The sequence below is a fragment of the Bombina bombina genome, chromosome 2 (genome assembly GCF_027579735.1).
Source record: "Bombina bombina isolate aBomBom1 chromosome 2, aBomBom1.pri, whole genome shotgun sequence".
Classification (NCBI taxonomy): domain Eukaryota; kingdom Metazoa; phylum Chordata; class Amphibia; order Anura; family Bombinatoridae; genus Bombina; species Bombina bombina.
This window is the reverse complement of record NC_069500.1, coordinates 192,832,985-192,856,327: the sequence shown is the minus strand read 5'-3', so window position 1 is coordinate 192,856,327 and position 23,343 is coordinate 192,832,985. Positions and strand designations below refer to the sequence as shown.

At 40.7% G+C, this 23,343-nt stretch overlaps 1 protein-coding gene across 2 annotated transcripts in view; it reads left to right on the top strand.

Annotated features, from left to right (window-relative positions):
• HEXB (hexosaminidase subunit beta) overlaps positions 1 to 23,343 on the top strand; it is a 106,685-nt gene that overhangs the window by 44,124 nt on the left and 39,218 nt on the right. The window contains exons 9-11 of one of the 2 annotated variants that reach the window (XM_053701415.1): positions 100 to 186; positions 1,689 to 1,761; positions 15,596 to 15,770. In XM_053701415.1, coding sequence (XP_053557390.1) covers positions 100 to 186; positions 1,689 to 1,761; positions 15,596 to 15,770 — 335 coding nt within the window. The remainder of the gene's footprint in view (positions 1 to 99; positions 187 to 1,688; positions 1,762 to 15,595; positions 15,771 to 23,343) is intronic. The other variant, XM_053701416.1, reaches the window with a different exon arrangement.

The following is a 23,343-nucleotide window of genomic DNA, read 5'->3' as shown; positions in this document are numbered from 1 at the left end:
CAACATACTGTATTCCTTGTGGACCATACATAATATTGTTATAAATAAGATATAAGAAGTGGTTATTGCTAAATTACATGTGTTTCCATTTTTTTTAAGGCAATCGAATCCAGACGTCACCAAATTCATGAAGGACCAAGGCTTTGGTAAAGACTACTCCAAACTAGAATCTTTCTACATCCAACAGTGAGTGGAGGGTTTTACAATTTTGTTTTAAAATTTTCATTCAAAAAACAATGCAGCAATATAAATCTGTGATACATTATACTACTTCCTTTTTTTGTTTTGTGTGAATAGTAAAGCGGAAAGTGCCGTTCGCTTCTGTGTAAAAGTCTCAATAGGTTCTATGTGTATTTTGCCCACTGTACTATTCAAATTATATTACTATTTTCTATAAAATCAGGATGCTCTGTCTGTATGACGCATCAACCAACATTTGCAGAATGAGTATACTATATTTTTGTCCTATGACTTGTGTTTTTTCTCCAACATACACTTGAGAATATGCAGTTTTGTAACGCCTTTTGTCTATGGGTGAATTTTGATTTTAAAATTAATCAAATATGTCTCAAAAAAAAAACCGAAGTGCACCACATAGCTCTTTAGTAATGTCCTTGTTCTCTTCAATTATAACCTCTCCATATTTAGCTGTTAAGAGGCTAAATTAAATTGAGATAATACTGACCCTCCCAAGCCTTCTCTATGAAGAATCATGATTCTGAAAGGTTAACACTAACATTTTAAAAGACCTTTTGGGGTAAATTACTGGCCAAGTAATTTCTATAATCTCTAATCCTAAAGTGGCTGGACATTTTAATATGGAAAGTCCAAGTTATAACAGGCCATGGTGTTATTGATGGCAGTGAGCAATGGGATTCATTGCTTCAGTTCTTCTAAGATATCAAAGAAAGGGCTGTTCCTATTTCCCAGAATAGAGGGTATTTTTCGACCTATTCTGGATCTAAAAACTTTAAACCAATTGTTAAGGTTCCTAACTTCAAGATGTATGCCATTCTCAATACTCTGCCATTAGTGCTGGAGGGCCATTTTATGTCTACCATAGATTTGAAAGATGCTCATCTTCACATTCTGTTCCATCCGGGTTATGTGAAGTCCCCCAGTTTTGCCTTTCTTGACTAGCACTACCAGTTTAAAGGCTCTTCCCTTCAGGCTAGCCACGGCTCCAAGAGTGTTTACCAAAGTTTTGATAGCCAGGATAATGCTAGTTCAGTCACAAGGCATTGCTGTAGCACCATAGTTTGGACGGCTTCCTAATGCTGGAAAGCTCCATACAGGAAGCCCTAAAGCACACAGAGGTGTGTTTGCATATATAGAACGCACCCACAAGTGGTGCATAAACATTCTAAAGCGCTCTCTTTAAAGAGAATCAAGAGTCCTACCTGGGTTTAGCTTTTAACTAAGAATACCAAAAGAACATCACGAAAGTCTGGCTACTTCTGCAGTCGGCATTGAATAAAATGCTGAATGCACAAGTCTATTGGTGGGATTTTAGAAAAGAAATAAGAAACCTATTTAATGCTACCCATTTCGTAAGAGAAATGACTCAAAGTATTTACTTTCGCTGCAGAGGAAAATGTTGCATTTTCATATGTAAAACTGTTACTGTGAGATTCTTTTGGGTCTATTCACTGAAATGGGAATTCTGATGTTTGTTTTTATTTCTCTAGAATCTTGAACATAGTTTCATCTTTCAACAAGGGCTATATGGTCTGGCAGGAAGTGTTTGACAACAATGTCAAGGTTTGTATGCCTTTTTAATAAATATTCTCATAAGACTTAATTATAAATGCATGTATTTTTCAGACTTTTTAGATCATTCTTGCAAAATGTACTGTTTTGTATGAGTTCAACTGTAAGGCATTGTGTAATGGCAGATCTATTTATACATGATTATAAGTTGTTGTTTTTTGTTTTGTGTTTTTGGCAGAGCAGTTGTGTTTATGAAAATAATGGACAATTCTACAGTGTTATATCACCTCTGAAGTACTTGATCAATATCTATAAATGTCCTGCAAACAAAGTACAAACAATGATTGTTTGCTCTGTTGGCAAAGGTTTGCTTAAAAGTAATAAAATCACTTGACTATCGGCTCTATTGAGCAGAGAACAATATGAAATTATCCATCTTTGCCACGTTTGTTACATAATCTTTTCATGGAGCTGTTTATTGCTAGTCAGGTGATATTACTGACAGTTTGAAGGATCAAGTCCCTGACCTTAACATTTACAATTTCTGAACATGGTGTACTGGTGCAGTTGTTTAGGCTGTTTTAGTTTTAAAAAAAAAAAAAAAAAAAAGTAGTTTAAATTTTTTTTTTTTTTTTAAGGGACCAACCAAGTCTTTGTAAAAAGTCATGTTTTAATGCTGAGGTGTTAATAGTAAATATCATTTTTTTTTTTCAATTAAATAAAAAACAATTCTAAAATGTGGCTTTTCTCTGAAAATAATTGTACTATAGTTAGATGTCTATCCAACCAAACACATCATCTAGTACAACTCCTCTTTCAAGTGTTTATAAAATGAACCCTGAAACCTTATAAACTTAGCAGCTTTTTCTCCTGTTAAAGGGACAGTATACTGTAAAATAGTTTTCCCCTTAATGTGTTTACAATTGCTTTTTTTACCAACTGCAGAGTAAAAAATGTATGAAAATGAGCTTTTTAATGTTTATTTCTGTATATTAAAGCTCTGATTTTGTGTTTTGAAGCCACAACCTAATAAAATGGGTTGAGCTTGTAGGTATAATCCGATCTCATTACTGTATCACATTGTGCACATATACCTGCTTCTTTATCTTATATCTGTCCTTAAAACAATCACCAGTACTTGGAGAGAACAATGGAAAATTAACATTTTATTACCTTATCTCTGCTATAGCCCACTGGTAGTGTCATTTCTTCTGCTGGCTGTGTTTACAAAGCTTATCTATAGCTTGGACCTGCGGCCACAAACTTTCAGAATAGGTGGGGATACCACAGGCGGAATCAACTATTTCAAATGCCAATATAAGGGTAAAGGAGCTACTTGTAAACAATTTAATACACCCCAGCAGGTATAGTGGATCATTGGGAACAAATTAAAGGGGAGAAAATTTTTGAGTAAACTGTCCCTTTAAGTGTAGTCAGTCCACGGGTCATCCATTACTTATGGGATTATAACTCCTCCCTAACAGGAAGTGCAAGAGGATCACCCAAGCAGAGCTGCTATATAGCTCCTCCCCTCTACGTCATACCCAGTCATTCTCTTGCACCTAACTAATAGATAGGACGTGTGAGAGGACTGTGGTTGTTAAACTTAGTTTCTTTCATGTAATTAACAAGAGTCCATGAGCTAGTGACGTATGGGATATACATTCCTACCAGGAGGGGCAAAGTTTCCCAAACCTTAAAATGCCTATAAATACACCCCTCACCACACCCACAAATCAGTTTTACAAACTTTGCCTCCAAGGGAGGTGGTGAAGTAAGTTTGTGCTAGATTCTACGTTGATATGCGCTCCGCAGCAAGTTGGAGCCCGGTTTTCCTCTCAGCGTGCAGTGAATGTCAGAGGGATGTGAGGAGAGTATTGCCTATTGAATGCAGTGATCTCCTTCTACGGGGTCTATTTCATAAGGTTCTCTGTTATCGGTCGTAGAGATTCATCTCTTACCTCCCTTTTCAGATCGACGATATACTCTTATATTTACCATTTCCTCTACTGATTCTCGTTTCAGTACTGGTTTGGCTTTCTACAAACATGTAGATGAGTGTCCTGGGGTAAGTAAGTCTTATTTTCTGTGACACTCTAAGCTATGGTTGGGCACTTTATTTATAAAGTTCTAAATATATGTATTCAAACATTTATTTGCCTTGACTCAGAATGTTCAACTTTCCTTATTTCCAGACAGTCAGTTTCATATTTGGGATTATGCTTTAAATTATCATATTTTGTCTTACCTCAAAAATTTGACTTTTTTCCCTGTGGGCTGTTAGGCTCGCGGGGGCTGAAAATGCTTCATTTTATTGCGTCATTTTTGGCGCGGATTTTTTTGGCGCAAAAATTCATTTCCGTTTCCGGCGTCATACGTGTCGCCGGAAGTTGCGTCATTTTTTTTTTGACGTTATTTTGCGCCAAAAATGTCGGCGTTCCGGATGTGGCGTCATTTTTGGCGCAAAAAGCATTTAGGCGCCAAATAATGTGGGCGTCTTATTTGGCGCCAAAAAATATGGGCGTCGCTTTTGTCTCCACATTATTTCAGTCTCATTTTCATTTGCTTCTGGTTGCTAGAAGCTTGATGTTTGGCATTTTTTTCCCATTCCTGAAACTGTCTTATAAGGAATTTGATTTATTTTGCTTTATATGTTGTTTTTTCTCTTACATATTGCAAGATGTCTCACGTTGCATCTGAGCCAGAAGATACTACAGGAAAACCACTGCCTGCTGGATCTACCAAAGCTAAGTGTATCTGCTGTAAACTTTTGGTAGCTATTTCTCCAGCTGTTGTTTGTATTAATTGTCATGACAAACTTGTTAAAGCAGATAATATTTCCTTTAGTGATGTACCATTGCCTGTTGCAGTTCCCTCAACATCTAAGGTGCAGAATGTTCCTGATAACATAAGAGATTTTGTTTCTGAATCCATAAAGAAGGCTTTGTCTGTTATTTCTCCTTCTAGTAAACGTAAAAAGTCTTTTAAATCTTCTCTCTCTACAGATGAATTTTTAAATGAACACCATCATTCTGATTCTTTGGACTCTTCTAGTTCAGAGGATTCTGTCTCAGAGATTGATGCTGATAAATCTTCATATTTATTTAAGATGGAATTTATTCGCTCTTTACTTAAAGAAGTACTAATTGCTTTAGAAATAGAGGATTCTAGTCCTCTTGATACTAATTCTATACGTTTGGATAAGGTTTTTAAAGCTCCTGCGGTTATTCCAGAAGTCTTTCCTGTTCCTAATGCTATTTCTGCAGTAATTGCTAAGGAATGGGATAAATTGGGTAATTCATTTACTCCTTCTAAACGTTTTAAGCAATTATATCCTGTTCCGCCTGACAGGTTAGAATTTTGGGACAAAATCCCTAAAGTTGATGGGGCTATTTCTACCCTTGCTAAACGTACTACCATTCCTACGTCAGATGGTACCTCGTTTAAGGATCCTTTAGATAGAAAAATTGAATCTTTTCTAAGAAAAGCTTATCTATGTTCAGGTAATCTTCTTAGACCTGCTATATCATTGGCTGATGTTGCTGCAGCTTCAACTTTTTGGTTGGAAACTCTAGCGCAACAAGTAACAAATCGTGATTCTCATGATATTATTATTCTTCTCCAGCATGCTAATAATTTCATCTGTGATGCCATTTTTGATATTATTAGAGTTGATGTTAGATTTATGTCTCTGGCTATCTTAGCCAGAAGAGCTTTATGGCTTAAGACTTGGAATGCTGATATGGCTTCTAAATCAACTCTACTTTCCATTTCTTTCCAGGGAAACAAATTATTTGGTTCTCAGTTGGATTCTATTATTTCAACTGTTACTGGTGGGAAAGGAACTTTTTTACCACAGGATAAAAAATCTAAAGGTAAAAACAGGGCTAACAATCGTTTTCGTTCCTTTCGTTTCAACAAAGAACAAAAGCCTGATCCTTCGTCCTCAGGAGCAGTTTCAGTTTGGAAACCATCTCCAGTCTGGAATAAATCCAAGCCTGCTAGAAAGGCAAAGCCTGCTTCTAAGTTCACATGAAGGTACGGCCCTCATTCCAGTTCAGCTGGTAGGGGGCAGGTTACGTTTTTTCAAAGAAATTTGGATCAAATCTGTTCACAATCTTTGGATTCAGAACATTGTTTCAGAAGGGTACAGAATTGGTTTCAAGTTGAGACCTCCTGCAAAGAGATTTTTTCTTTCCCATGTCCCAGTAAATCCAGTGAAAGCTCAAGCATTTCTGAATTGTGTTTCAGATCTAGAGTTGGCTGGAGTAATTATGCCAGTTCCAGTTCCGGAACAGGGGATGGGGTTTTATTCAAATCTCTTCATTGTACCAAAGAAGGAGAATTCCTTCAGACCAGTTCTGGATCTAAAATTATTGAATCGTTATGTAAGGATACCAACGTTCAAGATGGTAACTGTAAGGACTATATTGCCTTTTGTTCAGCAAGGGAATTATATGTCCACAATAGATTTACAGGATGCATATCTGCATATTCCGATTCATCCAGATCATTATCAGTTCCTGAGATTCTCTTTTCTAGACAAGCATTACCAATTTGTGGCTCTACCGTTTGGCCTTGCTACAGCTCCAAGAATTTTCACAAAGATTCTCGGTGCCCTTCTGTCTGTAATCAGAGAACAGGGTATTGTGGTATTTCCTTATTTGGACGATATCTTGGTACTTGCTCCGTCTTTACATTTAGCAGAGTCTCATACGAATCGACTTGTGTTGTTTCTTCAAGATCATGGTTGGAGGATCAATTTACCAAAAAGTTCTTTGATTCCTCAAACAAGGGTAACCTTTCTGGGTTTCCAGATAGATTCAGTGTCCATGACTCTGTCTTTAACAGACAAGAGACGTCTAAAATTGATTACAGCTTGTCGAAACCTTCAGTCACAATCATTCCCTTCGGTAGCCTTATGCATGGAAATTCTAGGTCTTATGACTGCTGCATCGGACGCGATCCCCTTTGCTCGTTTTCACATGCGACCTCTTCAGCTCTGTATGCTGAACCAATGGTGCAGGGATTACACGAAGATATCTCAATTAATATCTTTAAAACCGATTGTTCGACACTCTCTAACGTGGTGGACAAATCACCATCGTTTAATTCAGGGGGCTTCTTTTGTTCTTCCGACCTGGACTGTAATTTCAACAGATGCAAGTCTCACAGGTTGGGGAGCTGTGTGGGGATCTCTGACGGCACAAGGAGTTTGGGAATCTCAGGAGGTGAGATTACCGATCAATATTTTGGAACTCCGTGCAATTTTCAGAGCTCTTCAGTTTGGCCTCTTCTGAAGAGAGAATCGTTCATTTGTTTTCAGACAGACAATGTCACAACTGTGGCATACATCAATCATCAAGGAGGGACTCACAGTCCTCTGGCTATGAAAGAAGTATCTCGAATTTTGGTTTGGGCGGAATCCAGCTCCTGTCTAATCTCTGCGGTTCATATCCCAGGTGTAGACAATTGGGAAGCGGATTATCTCAGTCGCCAAACGTTGCATCCGGGCGAATGGTCTCTTCACCCAGAGGTATTTCTTCAGATTGTTCAATTGTGGGGGCTCCCAGAGATAGATCTGATGGCCTCTCATCTAAACAAGAAACTTCCCAGGTATCTGTCCAGATCCCGGGATCCTCAGGCGGAGGCAGTGGATGCATTATCACTTCCTTGGAAGTATCATCCTGCCTATATCTTTCCGCCTCTAGTTCTTCTTCCAAGAGTAATCTCCAAGATTCTGAGGGAATGCTCGTTTGTTCTGCTAATAGCTCCGGCATGGCCTCACAGGTTTTGGTATGCGGATCTTGTCCGGATGGCATCTTGCCAGCCATGGACTCTTCCGTTAAGACCAGACCTTCTGTCACAAGGTCCTTTTTTCCATCCGGATCTGAAATCCTTAAATTTAAAGGTATGGAGATTGAACGCTTGATTCTTGGTCATAGAGGTTTCTCTGACTCCGTGATTAATACTATGTTACAGGCTCGTAAATCTGTATCTCGAGAGATATATTATAGAGTCTGGAAGACTTATATTTCATGGTGTCTTTCTCATCATTTTTCTTGGCATTCTTTTAGAATACCGAGAATTTTACAATTTCTTCAGGATGGTTTGGATAAGGGTTTGTCCGCAAGTTCTTTGAAAGGACAAATCTCTGCTCTTTCTGTTCTTTTTCACAGAAAGATTGCTATTCTTCCTGATATTCATTGTTTTGTACAAGCTTTGGTTCGTATAAAACCTGTCATTAAGTCAATTTCTCCTCCTTGGAGTTTGAATTTGGTTCTGGGAGCTCTTCAAGCTCCTCCGTTTGAACCTATGCATTCATTGGACATTAAATTACTTTCTTGGAAAGTTTTGTTCCTTTTGGCCATCTCTTCTGCTAGAAGAGTTTCTGAATTATCTGCTCTTTCGTGTGAGTCTCCTTTTCTGATTTTTCATCAGGATAAGGCGGTGTTGCGAACTTCTTTTGAATTTTTACCTAAAGTTGTGAATTCCAACAACATTAGTAGAGAAATTGTGGTTCCTTCATTATGTCCTAATCCTAAGAATTCTAAGGAGAAATCATTGCATTCTTTGGATGTTGTTAGAGCTTTGAAATATTATGTTGAAGCTACGAAATCTTTCCGTAAGACTTCTAGTCTATTTGTTATCTTTTCTGGTTCTAGGAAAGGCCAGAAAGCTTCTGGCATTTCTTTGGCATCTTGGTTGAAATCTTTAATTCATCTTGCCTATGTTGAGTCGGGTAAAACTCCGCCTCAAAGAATTACAGCTCATTCTACTAGGTCAGTATCTACTTCCTGGGCGTTTAGGAATGAAGCTTCGGTTGACCAGATCTGCAAAGCAGCAACTTGGTCTTCTTTGCATACTTTTACTAAATTCTACCATTTTGATGTATTTTCTTCTTCTGAAGCAGTTTTTGGTAGAAAAGTTCTTCAGGCAGCGGTTTCAGTTTGAATCTTCTGCTTATGTTTTTTGTTAAACTTTATTTTGGGTGTGGATTATTTTCAGCAGGAATTGGCTGTCTTTATTTTATCCCTCCCTCTCTAGTGACTCTTGTGTGGAAAGATCCACATCTTGGGTAGTCATTATCCCATACGTCACTAGCTCATGGACTCTTGTTAATTACATGAAAGAAAACATAATTTATGTAAGAACTTACCTGATAAATTCATTTCTTTCATATTAACAAGAGTCCATGAGGCCCACCCTTTTTTGTGGTGGTTATGATTTTTTTGTATAAAGCACAATTATTCCAATTCCTTATTTTATATGCTTCGCACTTTTTCTTATCACCCCACTTCTTGGCTATTCGTTAAACTGATTTGTGGGTGTGGTGAGGGGTGTATTTATAGGCATTTTAAGGTTTGGGAAACTTTGCCCCTCCTGGTAGGAATGTATATCCCATACGTCACTAGCTCATGGACTCTTGTTAATATGAAAGAAATGAATTTATCAGGTAAGTTCTTACATAAATTATGTTTTTTATTTCTTCAATCAAAAGTTTGTTATTTTAAACGGCACCGGAGTGTGTTGTTTTTTCTCAGGCAGTATTAGAAGAAGAATCTACCTGAGTTTTGTGTATGATCTTAGCGGACGTAACTAAGATCCATTTGCTGTTCTCGGCCATTCTGAGGAGCGAGGTAACTTCAGAACAGGGGACAGCGGGCAGGTTCACCTGCAAGGAGGTATGTTGCAGTATATTATTTTCTAAGGAATGGAATTGACTGAGAAAATACTGCTAATGCCGATGTAATGTAAGTACAGCCTTAAATGCAGTAGTAGCAACTGGTATCAGGCTGATATGTATGTATGTATGTATGTTTACACTGAAGTATTTCTGGGGAATGGCACTTCACTAAGAAAATACTGTATACATATAACTTTTAGCCTATTCTGCAGTGAGAGCAGCTAGCAGCAGGCTTTTTAATAACATTTCATAATTTATATTTAAAACGTTTACTGGCATGTTAATCGTTTATTTCTCTGAGGTACTTGGTGAAAAATTTTATGGGCATTATTTTCCACATGGCTGTCGTTTGTTATGAATAAAATCAGTTTACTGAGCTTCCCCACTGTTGTATTATGAGTGGGAGGGGCCTATTTTGGCGCTTTATTGCGCAGTAGAAATTCAGTCACAGTCTGCCTTTTTCTCCCTGCATGATCCAGGACGTCTCTACAGAGCTCAGGGGTCTCCAAAACTAATTTTGAGGGAGGTAATCACTCACAGCAGACCTGTGAGACTGTGCTTTGACTGTGATAAAAACGTTTATATTTTCAATTGTTATCCGTTTTTTTGGTATTAATGGGTTAATCATCCATTTGCTAGAGGGTGCAATCCTTTGCTAACTTAATGCATTTACTGTGAAAATTTGGTTTCTATAACTAATCCGGTTCATTGTTCTTTCAACTGTGACAGTTTTTGTGTGCTTCTTAAAGGCACAGTAACGTTTTTTATATTGCTTGTAAATTTATTTGAAAAGTATTTTCCAAGCTTGCTAGGCTAATTGCTAGTTTGTTTAAACATGTCTGACACAGAGGAATCTCTTTGTGCAATATGTTCAAAGGCCAATGTGGAGCCCAATAGAAATTTGTGTACTAATTGCATTGATGCTACTTTAAATAAAAGCCAATCTGTACATGTTAAGAAAATTTCACCAGACAACGAGGGGAAAGTTATGCCGACTAACTCTCCTCACGTGTCAGTACCTGCATCTCCCGCTCAGGAGACATGGCTAATGTTATGACTGAAGTTTTATCTAAATTGCCAGAACTTAGAGGTAAACGCGACCACTCTGGGGTGAGAACAGAGTACGCTGATAATGTTAGAGCCATGTCTGATACTGCGTCACAATTGGCAGAACATGAAGACGGAGAGCTTCATTCTGTGGGTGACGGATCTGATCCAAATAAACTGGACTCAGACATTTCAAATTTTAAATTTAAGCTTGAGAACCTCCGTGTATTATTAGGGGAGGTATTAGCGGCTCTGAATGATTGTAACACGGTTGCAATCCCAGAGAAATTATGTAGGCTGGATAGATACTATGCGGTACCGGCGTGTACTGACGTTTTTCCTATACCTAAGAGGCTTACAGAGATTATTACCAAGGAGTGGGATAGGCCCGGTGTACCCTTTTCCCCCCCTCCTATATTTAGAAAAATGTTTCCAATAGACGCCACCACACGGGACTTATGGCAGACGGTCCCTAAGGTGGAGGGAGCAGTTTCTACTCTGGCTAAGCGTACCACTATCCCGGTGGAGGATAGCTGTGCCTTTTCAGATCCAATGGATAAAAAGTTAGAGGGCTACCTTAAGAAAATGTTTACTCAACAAGGTTTTATATTACAACCCCTCGCATGCATTGCGCCTGTCACGGCTGCGGCGGCATTCTGGTTTGAGTCTCTAGAAGGGACCATTAGCTCAGTTCCATTGGATGAAATTATAGACAAGCTTAGAGTCCTTAAGCTAGCTAATTCATTTATTTCTGATGCCGTAGTACACTTAACTAAGCTTACGGCTAAGAATTCCGGATTCGCCATTCAGGCGCGCAGAGCGCTGTGGCTAAAATCCTGGTCAGCCGATGTGACTTCTAAATCTAAATTGCTTAACATACCTTTCAAAGGGCAAACATTATTCGGGCCCGGTTTGAAAGAAATTATCGCTGACATTACTGGAGGTAAGGGCCATGCCCTGCCTCAAGACAGAGCCAAACCAAGGGCTAGACAGTCTAATTTTCGTGCCTTTCGCAACTTCAAGGCAGGAGCAGCATCAACTTCCTCCGCTCCAAAACAGGAAGGAACAGTTGCTCGCTACAGACAGGGCTGGAAACCTAACCAGACCTGGAACAAGGGCAAGCAGGCCAGAAAACCTGCTGCTGCCCCTAAGACAGCATGAAGTGAGGGCCCCCAATCCGGAAACGGATCTAGTAGGGGGCAGACTTTCTCTCTTCGCCCAGGCTTGGGCAAGAGATGTCCAGGATCCCTGGGCGTTAGAGATCATATCTCAGGGATATCTTCTGGACTTCAAAGCTTCTCCTCCAAAAGGGAGATTTCATCTTTCAAGGTTGTCAGCAAACCAGATAAAGAAAGAGGCGTTTCTACGCTGTGTACAAGATCTTTTACTAATGGGAGTGATCCACCCGGTTCCGCGGTCGGAACACGGACAAGGGTTTTACTCAAATCTGTTTGTGGTTCCCAAGAAAGAAGGAACCTTCAGACCAATCTTGGATTTAAAGATCCTAAACAAATTCCTAAGAGTTCCATCGTTCAAAATGGAAACTATTCGGACAATCTTACCCATGATCCAAAAGGGTCAGTACATGACCACAGTGGATTTAAAGGATGCCTACCTTCACATACCGATTCACAAGGATCATTACCAGTACCTAAGGTTTGCCTTCCTAGACAGGCATTACCAGTTTGTAGCTCTTCCCTTCGGGTTAGCTACTGCTCCAAGAATCTTTACAAAGGTTCTGGGTTCTCTTCTGGCGGTACTAAGACCGCAAGGAATATCGGTAGCTCCGTACCTAGACGACATTCTGATACAAGCGTCAAGTTTCCAAACTGCCAAGTCTCATACAGAGTTAGTACTGGCATTTCTAAGGTCACATGGGTGGAAAGTGAACGAAGAAAAGAGTTCTCTATTGCCACTCACAAGAGTTCCCTTCTTAGGGACTCTTATAGATTCTGTAGAAATGAAAATTTACCTGACAGAGGACAGGTTAACAAAACTTCTAAATGCTTGCCGTGTCCTTCATTCCATTCCACACCCGTCAGTGGCTCAATGCATGGAGGTAATCGGCTTAATGGTAGCGGCAATGGACATAGTACCCTTTGCACGCCTGCATCTCAGACCACTGCAATTGTGCATGCTAAGTCAGTGAAATGGGGATTACTCAGATTTGTCCCCTATGCTGAATCTGGATCAAGAGACCAGAAATTCTCTTCTATGGTGGCTCTCTCAGCCACATCTGTCCAAGGGGATGCCCTTCAGCAGGCCAGATTGGACGATTGTAACAACAGACGCCAGCCTGCTAGGTTGGGGCGCTGTCTGGAATTCCCTGAAGACTCAGGGATCATGGACTCAGGAGGAGAGTCTCCTTCCCATAAATATTCTGGAATTAAGAGCTGTTTTCAATGCCCTTCTGGCTTGGCCTCAGTTAGCAACTCTGAGGTTCATCAGGTTTCAGTCGGACAACATCACGACTGTGGCTTACATCAACCATCAGGGAGGGACAAGGAGTTCCCTAGCGATGATGGAAGTCTCAAAGATAATTCACTGGGCAGAGTCTCACTCTTGCCACCTATCAGCGATCCACATCCCAGGCGTGGAGAACTGGGAGGCGGATTTTCTAAGTCGCCAGACTTTTCATCCGGGGGAGTGGGAACTTCATCCGGAGGTCTTTGCCCAAATACTTCGGCGTTGGGGCAAACCAGATCTGGATCTCATGGCGTCTCGCCAGAACGCCAAACTTCCTTGTTACGGATCCAGGTCCAGGGACCCGGGAGCGGTTCTGATAGATGCTCTAACAGCACCTTGGGCCTTCAACATGGCTTATGTGTTTCCACCCTTCCCGATGCTTCCTCGATTGATTGCCAGGATCAAACAGGAGAGAGCATCGGTGATTCTAATAGCGCCTGCGTGGCCACGCAGCACCTGGTATGCAGACCTAGTGGACATGTCGTCCTGTCCGCCATGGTCTCTACCTCTGAGACAGGACCTTCTGGTTCAGGGTCCTTTCAAACATCCAAACCTAATTTCTCTGAGGCTGACTGCATGGAGATTGAACGCTTGATTCTATCAAAGCGTGGATTCTCGGAGTCAGTGATTGATACCTTAATACAGGCTAGGAAGCCTGTTACCAGGAAAATTTACCATAAAATATGGCGCAAATACTTGCATTGGTGCGAATCCAAGAGTTACTCATGGAGTAAGGTTAGGATTCCTAGGATATTGTCTTTTCTACAAGAAGGTTTAGAAAAGGGTTTATCCGCTAGTTCGTTAAAGGGACAGATCTCAGCTTTGTCCATCCTTTTACACAAACGTCTGTCAGAAGTTCCAGACGTTCAGGCTTTTTGTCAGGCTTTGGCCAGGATTAAGCCTGTGTTTAAAACTGTTGCTCCGCCATGGAGCTTAAACTTAGTTCTTAACGTTTTACAGGGTGTTCCGTTTGAACCCCTTCATTCCATTGATATCAAGTTGTTATCTTGGAAAGTTCTGTTTTTAATGGCTATTTCCTCGGCTCGAAGAGTCTCGGAGTTATCGGCCTTACATTGTGATTCTCCTTATCTGATTTTCCATTCAGACAAGGTAGTTCTGCGTACTAAACCTGGGTTCTTACCTAAGGTAGTCACTAACAGGAATATCAATCAAGAGATTGTTGTTCCATCATTGTGCCCTAACCCTTCCTCAAAGAAGGAACGACTTCTGCACAATCTGGATGTTGTCCGTGCCCTAAAATTTTATTTGCAGGCAACTAAAGATTTTCGACAAACTTCTTCCCTGTTTGTCGTTTATTCTGGACAGAGGAGAGGTCAAAAGGCTTCCGCTACCTCTCTCTCCTTCTGGCTTGGTAGCATAATACGTTTAGCCTATGAGACTGCTGGACAGCAGCCTCCTGAAAGAATTACAGCTCATTCTACCAGAGCTGTGGCTTCCACTTGGGCCTTTAAAAATGAGGCCTCTGTTGAACAGATTTGCAAGGCTGCGACTTGGTCTTCACTTCACACTTTTTCCAAATTTTACAAATTTGACACTTTTGCTTCTTCGGAGGCTGTTTTTGGGAGAAAGGTTCTTCAGGCAGTGGTTCCTTCCGTGTAAAGATCCTGCCTGTCCCTCCCGTCATCCGTGTACTTTTAGCTTTGGTATTGGTATCCCATAAGTAATGGATGACCCGTGGACTGACTACACTTAACAGGAGAAAACAAAATTTATGCTTACCTGATAAATTCCTTTCTCCTGTAGTGTAGTCAGTCCACGGCCCGCCCTGTTTTTTATGGCAGGTCTAAATTTTAAATTATACTCCAGTCACCACTGCACCCTATAGTTTCTCCTTTCTCGTTTGGTTTTCGGTCGAATGACTGGGTATGACGTAGAGGGGAGGAGCTATATAGCAGCTCTGCTTGGGTGATCCTCTTGCACTACCTGTTAGGGAGGAGTTATAATCCCATAAGTAATGGATGACCCGTGGACTGACTACACTACAGGAGAAAGGAATTTATCAGGTAAGCATAAATTTTGTTTTTCATTAAACTAAATTCTCAAACGGAGAAGAACATGGAATGAGATGATCTTGCCAAGCTTGCTTCTCGCTTCCATTTCCATATTGTCTTGTGTTCCTGTTTTAGAAGACCATTAAAGAGATGCCCATTCAAACTAATAGGTTCACGTGGATTTTGCAGCTTAGTACTGAAGTAGCAATAAATTAATAGGGCAGTTTGCATAATTTAAAATGTGACGCAAACACAGACTTTTTCTAGTGAAGGTCAAACATCTTCTGACCTCTAGTTGTGTAGTTCAAATTCATCTGTCTCCTTGTGGATGGATCAATCAATTGGTATGAAACCATTTTACCATTAGTCATAAGCTTAGTGTGATTTAATATGAATACTTAATGAAGCATCAACTAGATGTTTTGGACAACGTAGATTGCAAACATCATGTCTGTTAATATAATCTACTTTAGTGTAAAAATGTTAATGCTATCATTGTTTTACTTTCTCTTACACATACATTCCACTTCTACTACTGTAATAGTTTTGTATATCTAAACTGTTCTAACTAATCAGTCACTGATATTGCTAAAAAAAACAAAAGAATAACAACCACAACAAAACATAGACTATGTTGGTTATGCATTTTACATTCATGTTACAATTTTTACAGATTATTCCAGGCACAGTAGTGGAAGTGTGGAAGGGCCAGTGCTCTAATGAAGAACTATACAATGTGACAGCTGCAGGGTTCCCAGCTATCCTGGCAGCTCCGTGGTACCTAGATTACATTAGTTATGGCCAGGACTGGCAGCGATACTACACAGTTGAGCCGCTAAATTTCAATGGTTTGTTAACTTGCGTTTAATATTTCTAATAGCAGCAGTAATTTGCTCTGTGTGAAATTAATAGTTTGTGTTCACCTTCTTAAGCCTTGAATCTATTGGTTTTGTATACTTTTCTGTCTGGTAGGAACAACAAAAATCTTTAATATGGAGATTTTACAACTGCCGTACATACTAGGACTGTATAATTTTAGGTATTTTCTTATACACACACATTTAACTATTTAGTAGGTCACTACCAGGTAGAACATTTCAAGGCTAAAATACATTCTTCCTGGTTTGTTTGTTTTCAGTTTGTGTGTGTGTCTGTGTTTTACAACTGACCGTGTCTGTGTTTTACAACTGACCTTTTCTGTTAACTATTTTAGTTATTAATTTAACCTGTACTCACAACAGAGGTCATGCCAGTTTTTTTCTCAGAACTTCCTTTTCTCATTCCCCAGCAACTTCTTAATAGTACTTGTAAATCATATAATCTTGAACAATAATCCTGGTTGAAGTGTGTTTAAGAAATGTGGAACACGCACATTGTTATACTACATTTTAAACACACATGAAGGGTTGTCCAATTTTGAGGGGACACATTTTCCCAGTTTTAGGGCTGGTGACAAATTTAAGATTATTTTAAAGCAAAAACTGATGCTTGAATCACACTTAGAAGTGATTTTATTGGTTATGCTTGGAAGAGATCCAGAAACCTCTCTCACACACGAATGCTACATACATTTTATGGACTGAATCATTCTAGGAGGAAAAATAGTTAACGAAATGAGATTATGCAATGGAAAAAACAACTTCTTGTTACAGTCGTCTTTCCGCAATCAAAATGACTATCCTCCTGCGCTTCCTCTACCTCTTTAGAGCTCTTCCTATAGCAGTAGATGACAAAGATCTTGACAATATTCAAAGAGATATTAATAGTTTTATTAGAGGTAGCAAAAAAGCAAGAATTCCCCATACATTATTGACCAAACATAGACAACTGGGAGGGGTGGGAGCACCCAAGCTCAGAGACCGTTACCGGGCAGCAAGACTTGCACTGATCCATGAAACTGAGGAGACCAGATGGACCACTTTAGAATCTGACATGGGTGATTTCACCAACAAGGGGGATATATTATGGACCATGCTAAAAGCCCTCAACAGAAATCCAAATACACCATAATAAATCTGACGATAACACAATGGACCACACTGACCAAAACCTCAAAATTACTTCCTAGCCATACATAAAACCTCCCCCTGAAATATCTCTGTCTTTTCTTATCACAAATGGTTTTAGGGAAATTGGAGAACAAAGGGATTTACAGAGTTTCAGATGTAGTAGAACAGGGGAAACTAATGACCTTTGTACAACTAAGAGATAAACTAAATCCAATAGGGTTACATTAGTACTTGTACCTGCAATTAAACTCAGCTTTTAAAGAATACGTCTCAGACACCAAACTGGGAACCCCAAACACTCTAGAGAAAATTTGTAGTTCCAAAACTAGACCCAAAAAAACTATTACCTAATTATACATCACAATTCAAGCTGTGAATGAAAGTGATAAATCAAACCTGCTAGACAGATGGGAAAAAGACTTAAGAATAGTACATGACACCAAAAAATGGAAGAATATTTTTTCTCAATCACATAGAGGATTACTCAGCGCTGACATGAGGGAAAACACTATTAAAACAACATTCAGATAGTACCTTACACCAATTATTACCTCTCACACTAAAACCCACAACTCACAGCATTGCTACAGAGGCTGTGGTATAGAAGGTACATATCTCCACATGTGGTGGGAATGCCAAGATATAGCCAGTATCTGGAATAGATTGTCAAATTTCTTAGACTATTAGACGAGCCGATACAGTTGACTGCGCCACAGGCATTAATGCATAAAAGGATCCCTAAATATAATACCCATGTTAATCAATTCTTAAGAATCACCTGTACAGCTACAAGAATATGCATTGCAAGATGCTGGAAAGAAAGAGCCCCCACATGGGAGGAAATACTGGGTAGAATAACATTCGTCTATAAAATGTCAGAACAAGTAGCTTGGCTACAAAACACCACAGACCACTTTCATGATAACAATTGACACAGTATAATATTATATAGCCCTAAATAAGAAACTGTCCCACCCTCTTCATTAGACTTTCCATTTAGCAGACAACATGTTTTTTGTAGATAAAGATAACCATGAGACTTCGGCAAACACATACCCCCTGTTGAGATAACCTGATCATCCGGCGAGACAACGCCCTCCCCTCTTTTCCTTTCTCTGCTCTCCTTCTCTTTTTTCTCCTCTTTACTTTTGTTAAATTTGTGTTGACATACATCACATTCTAGACATTGGGCGCGATCAAATATACGGCGCCGGTTTCAGCGCAAGCGTGGGAACCTGCGCCGTCCGTAATTTCACCTTGCACATCGGGGTATTACATAAACCCCGCCGACAGTTTATAAAGTGCCGTAAGTCTGATAAACTAGCGATGTCTAGAAATGAGCGTAAAGACAAATTTCTGGAGTCGCCAGTGACTTACAGCACTTTAGAAACTGCTGGCGCCTAAGAAAAGTAAAGAAAATAACAAATCTCCCGTAAAAGTCTAACACGCCTCCCAAAAATAAGCCCGACACGTAAAACCCCTATATCCGCAATCCCACCTCTCATTACTAATATTAAATGTATTAACCCCTAGACCAACAACCCCCCACAACGCAATATGCCAATTTAAACTATTAACCCCTATATCCGCCATCAAACCCACACCGCAAGTAATAACTAAATTATTAACCCCTAAATCTGCCAACCCCAACATCGCAAACTACCTATTAAAACTATTAACTCCTAATCCGCCATTAACCCACAATGCAATAAACCTAATCAAGTATTAACCCCTTAACCACCATAGCCCACAACGCAATAAACCTAACCCCTCCTAACCTAACCCCTCCTAAATAAACTACAATTACCTAATTTACAAAATACTAAAGTTACCATTAAATTTAAAAAAATTTACACTACTTCTAAAATACAAAATGCTCTGGAACTGAAGACCGGCGACCGCGGAGCCATGGAGCATGGAGGATCCTCTTCATACGATCTCCGACGTACACTGAATAGGAATTCAAGCTACGCGATTAAAAATGGCGTCCCTTGAATTCCTATTGGCTGATTTGAGCCTTCAAATTTAAATCAGCCAATCGTATGAGAGCTACTGAAATCCTATTGGCTGATTTGAACAGCCAATAGGATTTCAGTAGCTCTCATCCGATTGGCTGATTTGAATTTGAAGGCTTAAATCAGCCAATAGGAATTCAAGGGACGCCATTTTTAATCTCGTAGCTTGAATTCCTATTCAGTGTATGGCAGAGATCGTATGAAGAGCATCCTCCACGCTCCATGGCTCCGCGGTCGCCGGTCTTCAGTTCCAGAGCATTTTGTATTTTAATACTGAAATAATGTATGAGCCTTAACTGCAGTAAAAGCGACTGGTAGCAGGCTTATAAATAATAATACATAACTTTCAAATGTATGTTTAAAACGTTTACTGGCTTGTTAATCGTTTTTGTGAGGTACTTGGTGATAAAACTTATTAGGGCATGATTTTTACCACATGGCCATTTTTGTTTTCTGCATAGAAACAGTTTCTGAGCTTCCCCACTGTTGTAATATGAGTGGGAGGGGCCTATTTTAGCGCTTTTTTGCACAGTAAAAATTCAGTCACAATCTGTCTATTTCATCCTCCATGATCCAGATCGCCTCTAGAGAGCTCAGGGGTCTTCAAAATCCATTTTGAGGGAGGTAATCAGTCACAGTAGTCCTGTGACAGTGTATTTGACTGTGAGAAAAATGTTAATTATATAATTGTTATCCGTTTTTGGGTACTAAGGGGTTAATCATCCATTTGCTGTTGGGTGCAATCCTTTGCTAACTTAATACATTTACTGTGAAAATTTGGTTGCTATAACTATTTTGGTCATTGTTATTTCAACTGTGTCAGTTTTTTTGTGCTTCTTAAAGGCACAGTAACGTTTTTTATAAAATTTAATTTTGAAAAGTATTTCCAAGTTTGCTAGTCTCATTGCTAGTTTGTTTAAACATGTCTGACTCAGATGAATCTCTTTGTTCACTATGTTTAAAGGCCAATGTGGAGCCCAATAGAAATTTGTGTACTAATTGCATTGATGCTACTTTAAATAAAAGTCAATCTTTACATGTAAAGAAATTATCACCAGACAACGAGGGGGAAGTTATGCCGACTAACTCTCCTCACGTGTCAGTACCTTCGCCTCCCGCTCAGTAGGTGCGTGATTTTGTGGCGCCAAGTACATCAGGGAGGCCCTTACAAATCACTTTGCAAGACATGGCTACTGTTATGACAGAAGTATTATCTAAGTTGCCAGAATTAAGAGGCAAGCGCGATAGCTCTGGGTTAAGGACAGAGCGCGCGGATGAGATGAGAGCCATGTCAGATACTGCGTCACAGTTTGCAGAACGTGAGGACGGAGAGCTTCATTCTGTGGGTGACGGATCTGATCCAGGGAGACTGGATTCAGAGATTTCCAATTTTAAATTTAAGCTAGAGAACCTCCGCACATTGCTAGGGGAGGTATTAGCGGCTCTGAATGATTGTAACACGGTTGCAATTCCAGAGAAATTATGTAGGTTGGATAGATACTATGCGGTACCGGTGTGTACTGACGTATTTCCTATACCAAAAAGGCTTACAGAGATTATTAGCAAGGAGTGGGATAGACCGGGTGTGCCTTTTACCCCTCCTCCCATATTTAGGAAAATGTTTCCTATTGACGCCACCACACGAGACTTATGGCAGACGGTCCCTAAGGTGGAGGGAGCAGTTTCTACTTTAGCTAAGCGTACCACTATCCCGGTGGAGGATAGTTGTGCCTTTTCAGATCCAATGGATAAAAAATTAGAGGGTTACCTTAAGAAAATGTTTGTTCAACAAGGTTTTATTTTACAGCCCCTCACATGCATTGCGGCTGTCACTGCTGCGGCAGCATTCTGGTTTGAGTCTCTGGAAGAGGCCATTCGCTCAGCTCCATTGGATGAAATAATCAACAAGCTTAAAACACTTAAGCTAGCTAACGCATTTGTTTCTGATGCCGTTGTGCATTTAACCAAACTTACGGCTAAGAACTCCGTATTCGCCATCCAAGCGCGCAGAGCGCTATGGCTTAAATCCTGGTCAGCTGACGTGACATCTAAATTGCTTAATATTCCTTTCAAAGGGCAGACCTTATTCGGGCCCGGCTTGAAAGAAATTATTGCTGACATTACGGGAGGTAAGGGCCATGCTCTACCTCAGGACAGGGCCAAATCAAAGGCCAAACAGTCTAATTTTCGTGCCTTTCGTAACTTCAAGGCAGGAGCAGCATCAACTTCCTCCGCTCCAAAACAGGAAGGAGCTGTTGCTCGTTACAGGCAGGGCTGGAAAGTTAACCAGTCCTGGAACAGGGGCAAGCAGGCCAAGAAACCTGTTGCTGCCCCCAAGACAGCATGAAGAGAGGGCCCCCTATCCGGAAACGGATCTAGTGGGGGGCAGACTTTCTCTCTTCGCCCAGGCTTGGGCAAGAGATGTCCAGGATCCCTGGGCGTTGGAGATCATATCTCAGGGATATCTCCTGGACTTCAAAACGTCTCCTCCACGGGGGAGATTTCATCTTTCAAGGTTATCAGCAAACCAAATAAAGAAAGAGGCGTTTCTACGCTGTGTACAAGACCTCTTACTAATGGGGGTAATCCACCCAGTTCCGCGGACGGAACACGGGCAGGGATTCTATTCAAACCTATTTGTGGTTCCCAAGAAAGAGGGAACCTTCAGGCCAATCTTGGACTTAAAAATCCTAAACAAATTTCTAAGAGTTCCATCATTCAAAATGGAAACTATTCTAACCATCCTTCCCATGATCCAAGAGGGTCAGTACATGACCACAGTGGACCTAAAGGATACCTACCTTCACATACCGATTCACAAGGATCATTACCGGTATCTGAGATTTGCCTTCCTAGACAGGCATTACCAGTTTGTAGCTCTTCCCTTCGGATTAGCTACGGCTCCAAGAATCTTTACAAAAATTCTAGGCTCACTTCTGGCGGTACTAAGACCGCGAGGCATAGCGGTGACTCCGTACCTAGACGACATTCTGATACAAGCGTCAAGTTTTCAAACTGCCAAGTCTCATACAGAGATAGTTCTGGCATTTCTGAGGTCGCATGGGTGGAAGGTGAACGTGGAAAAGAGTTCTCTATTACCACTTACAAGAGTTCCCTTTCTAGGGACTCTTATAGATTCTGTAGAGATGAAAATTTACCTGACAGAGGCCAGGTTATTAAAACTTCTAAATGCTTGCCGTGTCCTTCACTCCATTCCACACCCGTCAGTAGCTCAGTGCATGGAAGTAATCGGCTTAATGGTAGCGGCAATGGACATAGTACCATTTGCGCACCTGCATCTCAGACCGCTGCAATTGTGCATGCTAAGTCAGTGGAACGGGGATTACTCAGATTTGTCCCCCCTACTAAATCTGGATCAAGAGACCAGAGATTCACTTCTATGGTGGCTTTCTCAGCCACATCTGTCCAAGGGGATGACCTTTCGCAGGCCAGATTGGACGATTGTAACAACAGACGCCAGCCTTCTAGGCTGGGGAGCAGTCTGGAATTTCCTGAAAGCTCAGGGATTATGGACTCAGGAGGAGAAACTCCTCCCAATAAATATTCTGGAGTTAAGAGCAATATTCAATGCTCTCCTAGCTTGGCCTCAGTTAGAAACTCTGAGGTTCATCAGATTTCAGTTGGACAACATCATGACTGTGGCTTACATCAACCATCAAGGGGGAACCAGAAGTTCCCTAGCGATGTTGGAAGTCTCAAAGATAATTCGCTGGGCAGAGTCTCACTCTTGCCACCTGTCAGCGATCTACATCCCAGGCGTGGAGAACTGGGAGGCGGATTTTCTAAGTCGCCAGACTTTTCATCCGGGGGAGTGGGAACTTCATCCGGAGGTCTTTGCTCAACTGATTCATCGTTGGGGCAAACCAGATCTGGATCTCATGGCGTCTCGTCAGAACGCCAAGCTTCCTTGTTACGGATCCAGGTCCAGGGACCCGGGAGCGGTGCTGATAGATGCTCTGACAGCCCCTTGGGTCTTCAACATGGCTTATGTGTTTCCACCATTCCCGATGCTCCCTCGTTTGATTGCCAAGATCAAACAGGAGAGAGCTTCGGTGATTCTGATAGCGCCTGCGTGGCCACGCAGGACCTGGTATGCAGACCTAGTGGACATGTCGTCCTGTCCACCGTGGTCTCTGCCTCTGAGACAGGACCTTCTAATTCAGGGTCCTTTCAACCATCCAAATCTAATTTCTCTGAGGCTGACTGCATGGAGATTGAACGCTTGATTCTATCAAAGCGTGGCTTCTCGGAGTCGGTTATTGACACCTTAATACAGGCTAGGAAGCCTGTTACCAGAAAAATTTACCATAAGATATGGCGTAAATATTTACATTGGTGCGAATCCAAGAGTTACTCATGGAGTAAGGTTAGGATTC